Raw genomic sequence first — 9,805 nt, 5'->3', positions numbered from 1 at the left:
AACGGTAGTAACGACAACGTAATAAGTAAAAAATTTTTAGGTTTTTTTTTTTTTTTTTTTCTACCAAGTGAGAAAAAATATCATAATAATTAATTAAAATAAATCCATTTGTTTTTCCGTAAAGGAGAGAGAAAAGGAAAGAAGTTTTTTCTCACCACGCATTCGCTAAAGGCATAAACTACCGAGCAACGTTGTAAGAGCATGCATATGGATTTCCCCAATCCCCATCCTTTTTATACTCATAACTCGGGAGAAGCGCACGCGTGAAGAGTAGGCCGCCTATTTGCCCGTCAGAAAAGCATACACATAAGCATTTAAGCACGTACGTATGTTTGTGCCCAATCCATATGCCCATAAAATATTATGAACAAGCAGCATGAACTGGTTTTGGAAAAAAGAAGCTCCCGAGGAGAAGAAAGTAAAGTCGGCGTACGATGATTATGTTACCCCCCCGCCCTTTGGAAATTACCTTGCGTCTGCGCCTGAAAAACCCAAGTCGTTAAAAAGTGAAAAGCCTGCTGTAACCGAATTCAAGGGATTTAGCCCTCCCCCCAAATTTGAATTTAAGGAAGATACCTCCGCAAGTGATAAATATGATGAGGATTTTTCAAAATATACAAAAAGTAATTTTATCGATTCTTCTTTTTATGATGATAAAAAAAATTTATTTGATTTTAATTTGAGTCATCGGACAAGGGCATGTTTGGAGAGCGTAAAAATGGGGGTCAAGATGGGCACGATGGTTGGAGGAATCTTCGGAAGCTTAACAGGCTTATATGCCTCCTTTGCACACAAAAATCTTTTCATTTTCCCCGTTTCAGTCATTGGTGGAGCTGTCAGCTTTGGCTTCTTCCTCGGCTGTGGGATGATCGTTCGTTGTTAGCTAGTACGCGCATAATAATTATGTGTGTGTGCAAATGTGCAATTATTTATGTGCGTGTTTGTAGACACCCGAATGAAGCATCGCCTCTCCTTTTAACACATAAAATGAGAAATCCAAAAAATTGGCGAGACTCCAATGGCACACGTTGTTGCCAATTGTTTCAACCATAACGAAAATCATAGAGAGAATTTCTATCATATGCCACTTCGCGTACGGGGAAAAATATTCCTTGGTTAGCCAACCATTTTTTTTTTTTTTTTTAATTTTTAAAAAATGCAGACCAAACCGCAATTTTTTTTTTTTTTAATTTTTTAAAAAATGCAGACCAAATCGCTAATTTTTTTTTTTTTAATTTCATTTTGACCGTTTGATATGCCCATGTTTGTGCATATGTTTAACATATACGTATTTAGTACACACACGTATGATCCCTTTTAAAATAACTGTGGAACGAAAAACAGAAATTTCATAAAAAAAATTGTTAACAATTAATCGCTTTCTCATTTTGTGCGCGTTTTTTTATTTTTTTTTAAAAAAAGGGTACACAAAATGGTGTAAAAAAAAAAAAAAAAGAACCACCACATGGAGGAACAACGTAAAAACGACTGGTATATTCACTGGGAAATGGCTTCTCAACAAGCATGTGGACAAACAAGAGGCTACTGTGGAGGGACGCCATTACGGAAAACACTTGTTCAGATGGAACTTACTCTTTCACATACTTTTCTGTGTATATTTTAACTAGTTCTGCTATTTCCTTTTCTGTTAAATATTTCTGTATCAACTCCCCGTCTTTGTTTGATAGGTAGGCTAACTCGATTTTTTCGCTTTTGGGTACCTCGCTATCTGTGCTCTTGGCTAGCGTTTTCAGGGCCAGCAATAGGCCATCCTGCAGAGTCATGTCCTTCTTCCACTCCTTCGCGGGGAAAGAAATGAGCAAATGAGTTACATGAGAAGAGTGTATACACACATGAATGCAGGGGAGCAACCATGCGTTAAGCAGTTGCACAGGTGCGCAGGCACACATTCGTATGGAGAGACACTCACAACACACTCATCAATTACCTGCTTGAGAATGGAACTGGCCGTCAAGTTATTCGTGCCAATGGCTGTAGCAAACCATCCAGAGTAGTTCCCACTGGGGTCTGTGTGGTACAGTTGGTATCCCTCCTTTACATCATAACCTGCAATCAGAAAACTGACACCATAGGGTCTTAACCCACCATATTGTGTATAACTCTGCTTAATATCACAAATCTGAACAACTAATTGGGACACAGGCTGCACATCATTGTAGTTGTACAAATATCTTTGTGTGTATAGTCTGGACTGATTTATTAAAATATTCGCATCAGCATTTAATCCTGCCACTCCACAAAATATATGCTTGTCAATTTTGTAGATTTTTTCGAAATTATTTGCCTTATCTATTAACTTAGATATGAATACTTTGTCGGCCCCCAGAATTACTCCCTCGTTTGTTATTATGCCAATTGTTATGCTGGCATTATTTATTGCTTCTAGGGCATATTCTACTTGGTATAATCTACCCTCTGGGGAGAAGGTAGTCGTCCTGCTGTCATATCTCCTGGCCATTCCTGAGCAAGGTTGTTACGTGCAATGTGGGAGTTTACGCGCGAAGGGGTGTCCCTCTATCGTTTGGAGGCTTGCGATTGCGAGGAGAAGCAACTTGCTGTTTTTGGCCACCTCTAAGTTACATTCCCTTCGTTGTATCGTTTTTCACCGACTGAACAACGAAGTATATTGTGTGTGCTGCTACACGTTTGGTTACTCAAGCATGTTCGTATATGTGCGGCAAAATTATGCGCATGGAATGGTTAATAGGTGAAAATAAACCAGAGCTATTTCGATGCAGATTAAGGTGAGTGAAAAGAATACGCCTTTTAACTTTTTTCCCTTTCTCTCAAGATATGAGAAAGCAGCTCAGTTACGACCTTGAGGGTGGAGGGGAATTATGATAATGTGACTAGGGCTTATGAAAAAAGGAAAAACAAAATCAGCGCGATGGTGGTGATGCTCATTTGTATTATTTCACACTTATCGCGCACGCCGTGTGGGGAGGGGCTTGAAGAATCCTGGGAGAGAAGCAGCGCGTACAGTGGCTTGTATCACATGTGCTATAATTACGAACATATTACTATGCGGTGGGGATTATCACCCACGGGAGTATCAAAAGGTGGCGGTGCGTGAGAAGCGCAAAGGGGGAATACTTCCCTCAAGAAAGGTAAAAAGTTGGCACGTGGGGCACAGCAGTGGGGCACGCCAGGGGGGGGGCTCGTTACCCGGCGGATGGCTCTCGACACGCATCCCCGGGCATGTGCTGTACACTCTTGCGCGCGGTGTCACCACTGATACATGCGCGTATGCCGCATTGCAAAGAGCTTAACCAGAAAAAAAAAAGTGCTTTTTAAAATTGGAAAAAGGAAAGGAAAAAAAACTGGCAACTTCGAGGAGTAACCTCTTAACATGGTGATTTCCCAAATAAGTGACTTCCCAAGTGAGTTACTTTCCGAGTGAGTGACTTCGCTGAGTGACTCCCCACAGTAGCGATTCTCCCAAGTAGCGAGCTCGCCGAAGAGCTACTTCCAAAAGCTTAGTTCTTATCCCCACAGGATTCACATATCAACTTAATCTATCACACGAACATTTAGGGCCGCACCCGAATTGAATATTCTCAAAATTTCATTCGCACAAAGGGGACCCACCAGGGTGTAAGAAAATATCGAAGGAGATACACCAACCGGCGGTACAAGCTATATGCCCCAGGTGAATAGGCCAAGCGTACATTCGTCCCGTAAGTGCATGAGAGGATGAATATATGCGCAGCAAACATACTCGCATGTGTGCTTACCATGCGTGCATAACATAAAAGCAGTAATTCTTTGAATACATATCTGTATGCGTGTAGTTACGCCTATACGTTTGTAGTGACAGCTCTTCTCCCCCCCCGGTTGAACATAAAATGTACAAAAGAGTGTACGTGAATTTTTTTTATTATATTCGTGTTGAGCATCCTCGTGTGTTCATCTGGTGACCATCCAGACGAGGGCTTTGCTGCGCATAAATCACTTTACATGTTTGTGTTTTCCTAAATTGGTCTCAAGTCCTGAGAGTAGAGTTAGCAATATTCACACTGTTGTGTATATTCATGGTGAAATCCGTTTTGTTTCGCGTGGCACTGTGTAGCATCTACAGCGCACTGTCGTTGTTCGTTCGTCGTACAGTTGCGTGTGCACATATATACGTGGGTGGTTTTTTTTTTGCTCGTGGCTGAAGTTTGTCCGACCGACCGCCTGCATCATACCCATTTCGCATATTTTGCACCCCTCCCCCCGTTTGAACGACAAAGATCGAAGTGGACAATGCGAAACTGGCATGTGCAAGTAGCACATCTATTTACACCACGCTTTAAATGTGCATATCCATTCGGAAGGCCATTTTATTTTTTTTCCTTTTTGATATCGTTTGTAGGAACTCCTGTGCAAGAATTCAGAATAACAATTCAGATAACGTAGCTCAAAAATAAAAATGAGTTATGATAGAGCTATAACCGTGTTCAGTCCTGATGGACATTTGCTACAAGTAGAACATGCCTTGGAGGCGGTTAAAAAAGGAGGCTGTGCAGTGGCAATAAAAAGTTCCAATTTCGCTGTTTTGGCAGTGGAAAAGAAGAACATTCCGAAATTGCAAAACCCAAGAACGACCGAGAAGTTAATCAAATTGGACGAACACAACTGTTTAGCCTTTGCAGGGCTGAATGCCGATGCGAGGGTTTTAGTCAATAAGGTGAACTGGGCACAATGTGCAAAGTTTTTTTTTTTTTCAGATAGCCAAAATGTTTTTTTTTTTTTTCTAGATAGCCAAAATGATTTTTTTTTCTTTTCTAGATAGCCAAAATGTTCATATTTTTGCACACCATTTTTGCTCTTTTTTTTTTTTCCCCATTCAGACGCGACTGGAATGCCAAAGGTACTTTTTAAACATGGATGAACCGGCGCCAGTTGACTATATTGCCAAGTACGTTGCGAAGGTTCAGCAAAAGTTTACACATAGAGGAGGTGTGAGACCATTTGGAATAGCAACGTTGATCGCTGGATTTAAGAATAACAAAGAAATATGCATTTACCAAACGGAGCCCAGCGGTATTTATGCATCATGGAAAGCGCAGGCAATTGGAAAAAACGCAAAAGTTGTGCAGGAATTTCTGGAAAAGAATTACCAAGAAAATATGGAGCAGAACGATTGCCTCCTCCTAGCTATGAAGGCCATATTTGAGGTGAGCACAGCGAACATGAGTGTGTCCGTCGCGTCTAGAAAGAAAAGGAAGGGTTTTTTTTTTTTTGTGAAGGGAAACACCCCTGATTAATTAACTGCCATGTTGCTCTTATGCCAAATGTTACATTCTTTGTTAATCTCTCCCGTTTTTTATTTCTAAATAGGTCGTTGAATTGAGCAGCAAAAATATCGAAGTCGCCCTGCTGACCGAGAAGGAATTAAGTTTCATCGATGAACAGCAAATAAACGCATTGGTAAGTCTGCAGAGTGGCTGTATCGGACCCCAAAAATGTGGAAAAAAATGTGCCAAAAGATGTGCACAAGGGAATGTATAGCATATCGGATTGTCATAAAAAATATGTATATGTGCCCTGCGCGAGCGTTGCATACGTGTCCCATTTTTGCCTCACATTGCTTGTACGTACACGTGGAGGGGAGTCGCAGCAAAAATTGCCCCGATTATGCGGCTCGTCCATTCCTTCCCTTTTGGCCTTTTCAGGTTGATGTAATCGACAGTGAACGAACGAAGAAGAATTCACAGAATGAATAAGCGGGGCGCGGACTCCTTATTTTTTTATGTTTCGTACAAGTGTAGACAGGGGATATCCACGCGTGCGTCCATGTGCACATATATGCTACACGTACATATGTAGATATGTACATATATGTGTGCGTACGCTCATGCATGTGTATGTGCGTGGAGCCTTTTTTTTTTTTTTTTTACCCTAGGGACATTTGAAGGATGTTGCGCGTAACGCTCGTTTGGTCTGCATCCTCAATTTTTAAATTGAAAAACTGTGAAAAAATGAAGCGGAACTTTTTAATTAACTTATAAATAAATACATTTTCATTTTGACACGCGTGTACAAAGGAGGTAGTTTTCCCCCTCCCCCCCTCTGTGCACTCATCTCACCAGCGGCTAATTAAAAAGGAAGCTGTAAATGCCGTATATATATCTTCCTGGTCTTGCCAAATGGTACATATGCAAGGTGTGTACCAAATGGGTATGCACAGGTGTGCCCTGCTTAATTTGAAAACGCAAACTCGAAAAAAATGCAAGTCGCAAAACTGCTTCGTCTGTTCCGCGAAGCGTAGAGGTGAAACGTAGAGGTGAAACGTAGAGGCGCAACGTAGAAGGCGAAACGTAGAAGGCGAAACGTAAAAATTGAGTTCGCACTTGACACAGTGGAGAGCCAAATGGACGTCGAAAAAGGGGAGAAACTAATGAGCCGTCCACAAAAGGGAGGAGGAAAAAAAAAATTACAACATGTTTATATGTTAGTCAAAGAAGTGTGTGCACGTAAAAACCTCGGATGGTCTTTTGCTAAATGTATAAAAATGGGAGTGGTTTATATGATTGGGCCCAACATATGCCTCACCTACATGTGAAATATGTTAAGGGGGATATAAAAAAAAAAAAAAAAAAAAAAAAAGCGTTTGTTATGTCATCCTGCTTGGCAAAGGAGGTTCCATTTATTGCATTATGCGCGAATCGTTGTTATGCCTGTTGTGAAGAAGGGGTACATTTCCAATATGGTCAGTTACCAGAGTATCCACCTTTTTATTCCACCAGGCTGTGCATTATTCCCATTCGAACAGTTGGTACGTATGCATTTTCAAAGATTGCCTTTGGGCGCGAAATATTTTTTGAAAAATCAAAACTGGAAGTCAAATGAACGGGGCTCGAGTGGAACCGCGTGTTGGGGCACCAAGGGGATAGTGTACATATTTTTTTCAAGCACGAAAAAAATGAAAAAATTGCAAAGTGGAAAAATAGAGAAAAAAGGTAAGAATGAACAGAGGAAAAATGGAAAAATGGCCGAGTAGCAAAGTGGCAATGTGACAAAATGGTAAGAATAAGCAGAGCACTGCAAACAAAAAAAACACATACACTTACACGCTTTTGCTTGCGTGTGCGCAGTTGTCACAATGCCGAATGGCAGAACATGAGGAACGTACGGAAAACTTCAACTCGGAGGAGGAGCAAATGCACACAGCTACAGCTGGTCTGATTATACGCAAAAATGGGGAAATTTGCACTTCAAAAAATGGGGATTGACCTCTTTTACTCGAAAAATGTAGACCCTATCATGTATAATAATTTCGTTTTCTCCTTTATGCGACGTTTATTATAACGTATACAGCTATGAAATTGGCACTGTTCCGCCTTTCCGCGCGGGGAGGCAAAAAAAAAATTAATGAAGGAACCCTCTACGTAATATACCTAACTGTGTGTCTTCCCCCCGCTACTTCAACATTGTCACAGCTTCGTTATTAGTTTACTCCCTTTTTTGTGCCATTCACAATGTGGTGTTACACATAGTGACTGCTTCAAATTTTGTTAATGAAAAAAAACTACACAAATAGGGCAAAAAAAGGATGAACGGCTTCGTCGATTAGGAAGAAAACTAACAGCGTCATAATTCTCCTTTTAACTGAAACGAAAGGGGAGATGCTACTTCACAAATCTGAGTCATCATTTTTGCAGTTACCAGTTGTGTCATTACTCATACCTGTGGTATCCTCCAAGTGTTCACTTGCCTTTAAATCTTTTATAATTTTATTCTGGAAAAGTATGATTTCTTCATTTTTTTTTATTTTCTCATCCTGCATTTTGATGTAGTCCATGCAGACGTAGTACACATTTAACAAATTGTTGAGAAATATATTGTTTTGATACTCCAGCCTTTTTATATGCTCCAGTAGTAGTTCCTTTTCGTCTTTTTCTTCCTTGTTCAATTTTGCGAAATGCGCCTTCGCGGTGTTAGTGCCATTGTGGGGGTTCTTCCCAACCCCTCCATTTCCACTTGGACCATGTTTGGTTTTCCTGCTGCCATCTCTGCTGCCATCTCTGCTGCTATCCCGGCTGCTACCCCTGCTGCCATCTCTGCTTCTATCCCTGCTGCCATCCCTGTTGCCACCCCTGTTGCCACCCCTGGTGCCATTGCGGGCAGCACACCCCTCAGGAACGGTCTCCGTGTGGATTCCTCCAATTCCCGCGCGATCATCCAAGTGAATATCGAAATGAACATTTTTTAACGAAATTTCCAGGTCATCCCTCCTGAGTGCATCCCTGTGTGTGCCATGGGGGGGGTTATTTTGGATGGGAATGTTTTCACTCACCGTTGGCTGATCATCAAAAGTGATCAAATTGGAAAAATCGCTCGCGTCATTTTCAATGTCCGTTTTTTCATGAAATTTCGTTGACTCCCTATTCAGAAGGCATTCCCTTTTCTCCAATAATTTTTCCCCTTCTCCGCTTTTCTTAAGTGGAACAGGTGTATCTCCCTTGGCGTTGTTTCTTCTTTTGTCAGCAGTGACTCTCGAATTGAACGTTTCGTTTTTCACCTTTTTGTTACTCTTTTTTTTTTCTCCACTGAGCTCTTCACCTCTAACAGTGCGCCAGTTCAAACATGGATTCTCCCTCGCGCTACTCACCTCTGTGGTAATTTCAGCACTCGCAGTTTGGTTATTCTTTTTCTTTTTGCTTAGCACGTGATGGGTGCTCCCTTTTATGGGTCCTTTCTCGTTGGATTCCTTGTTCCCTGTGTTTGAATTTTCAGGATTGGTGTAGCTCTTATTATTGACAGTAGTACTTTCCCAGAAATGTTGTCTGTGATTTATATTTTTCATTTTATGGCATTGTACTGTACGGATGGCGTGGTATAAGTGGTGTGTTTTTCACGTTATTTTGTTCCCATTTTTGCTCATTCTATTTCTTCGTCAGGCTCCTTTATTTGTGCGTGCGTTGTTTTCTTCCCCTCTCAGTTGTTCATGTTCATGTTCATGTTTAATGCTTTTTTTTTTTTCCTGCCTGGCTTAATCATTCACTTGTTTTTAGCACCCCTAAATTGTGCGTCGCCTTTTTGCTTATATGGAAAGTGTTCCCCCATTTTGTGTTCACCTCGCCCCCCGTCACAAATCGCAAGGAACGCAAAATTGCTCAGAGTCACAAAGGCGAGATGAAATTTCCCAAACGGGGAGATAGTTCAGTTCACCGGAAAAAAAAAAAAAATAATAAAATAAAAAAAGAAAATAAAATAATTTTTTGGATGTCAAAATTGTCAACGTGTATTTAGCACAAGTGTTACTTAAGCTAGAGTTAGCCCAACAAAGGAGCTTCTATGAGACTGCGTCAACTAGAAGAGACGTGATCTTAGCGAAGCGCTCGTTCACAGGGACTCTACATAAATGACATGCTGCGCTATGCACATGTGTAGGTATAAATATATAAGTGCACACATGCGGGAATGTAAATATATTTAGGAGCCACCGCTCACATGTGAATACTCATCTCGAGGGGAAATAATTTTTAAAGGGACACGGCCGGAAGAACATCCCCCCAGGCCCAAGTGAGTTGAAAAATTGTCCCTCCATTGTGTTCAATACGAAATGTTGCTCTATCTGCACACAACACGCAGACATGGTTTAACATTCTGCGTAGGAGTTGTTCAAAGGTTTTAAGACGTATTGGCAAATAAGGCACGATAGAAAAAAGGAAAATCTGGCAAAGAACTGAAGGGGGGAAAGATGAAATTCGAAACAAATTACGCGTAGGTGGAAGGGACGCAGAGCCAGGCTATCCCAATTCCACTTCATAACAATCAATATGTACAAAAAAAAAAA

General features: G+C 41.0%; 5 protein-coding genes across 5 annotated transcripts in view; 2 read left to right on the top strand and 3 right to left on the bottom strand.

Annotated features, from left to right (window-relative positions):
• Nucleotides 1-376: 376 nt before the first annotated feature.
• On the top strand, nucleotides 377-877 carry PCYB_112650 (hypothetical protein; the record flags this gene model as incomplete). Its single annotated transcript, XM_004223143.1, has 1 exon — nucleotides 377-877. A coding segment is annotated over one exon (501 nt), but the record flags the coding sequence as incomplete, so codon positions are not given.
• A 712-nt stretch (nucleotides 878-1,589) lies between these two features.
• PCYB_112640 (20S proteasome alpha subunit C) lies at nucleotides 1,590-2,479 on the bottom strand (the record flags this gene model as incomplete). Its single annotated transcript, XM_004223142.1, has 2 exons — nucleotides 1,590-1,799; nucleotides 1,949-2,479. The coding sequence occupies 2 exons, from the start codon at nucleotides 2,477-2,479 to the stop codon at nucleotides 1,590-1,592; spliced, it is 741 nt and encodes a 246-aa protein (XP_004223190.1).
• A 1,953-nt stretch (nucleotides 2,480-4,432) lies between these two features.
• PCYB_112630 (20S proteasome alpha subunit D2) lies at nucleotides 4,433-5,729 on the top strand (the record flags this gene model as incomplete). Its single annotated transcript, XM_004223141.1, has 4 exons — nucleotides 4,433-4,690; nucleotides 4,854-5,180; nucleotides 5,344-5,433; nucleotides 5,679-5,729. The coding sequence occupies 4 exons, from the start codon at nucleotides 4,433-4,435 to the stop codon at nucleotides 5,727-5,729; spliced, it is 726 nt and encodes a 241-aa protein (XP_004223189.1).
• A 1,805-nt stretch (nucleotides 5,730-7,534) lies between these two features.
• PCYB_112620 (hypothetical protein) lies at nucleotides 7,535-8,812 on the bottom strand (the record flags this gene model as incomplete). The annotated part of the gene is made up of 2 exons (XM_004223140.1): nucleotides 7,535-7,614; nucleotides 7,693-8,812. 2 exons carry the CDS (start codon nucleotides 8,810-8,812, stop codon nucleotides 7,535-7,537), a joined length of 1,200 nt encoding a protein of 399 aa, XP_004223188.1.
• A 795-nt stretch (nucleotides 8,813-9,607) lies between these two features.
• The window catches only part of PCYB_112610 (phosphoinositide phosphatase SAC1), a gene marked incomplete at both ends in the record, with an annotated part of 2,820 nt that continues 2,622 nt past the window's right edge, over nucleotides 9,608-9,805 (bottom strand). The window contains one exon of the mRNA XM_004223139.1: nucleotides 9,608-9,694. Within this exon, the coding sequence (XP_004223187.1) occupies nucleotides 9,608-9,694 (87 nt within the window). The remainder of the gene's footprint in view (nucleotides 9,695-9,805) is intronic.

This window comes from Plasmodium cynomolgi, chromosome 11, assembly GCF_000321355.1.
Source record: "Plasmodium cynomolgi strain B DNA, chromosome 11, whole genome shotgun sequence".
Taxonomy (NCBI): Eukaryota; Apicomplexa; class Aconoidasida; order Haemosporida; family Plasmodiidae; genus Plasmodium; species Plasmodium cynomolgi.
Note: the sequence above shows the minus strand (reverse complement) of the source record. Positions and strands in the feature narration are given on the sequence as shown.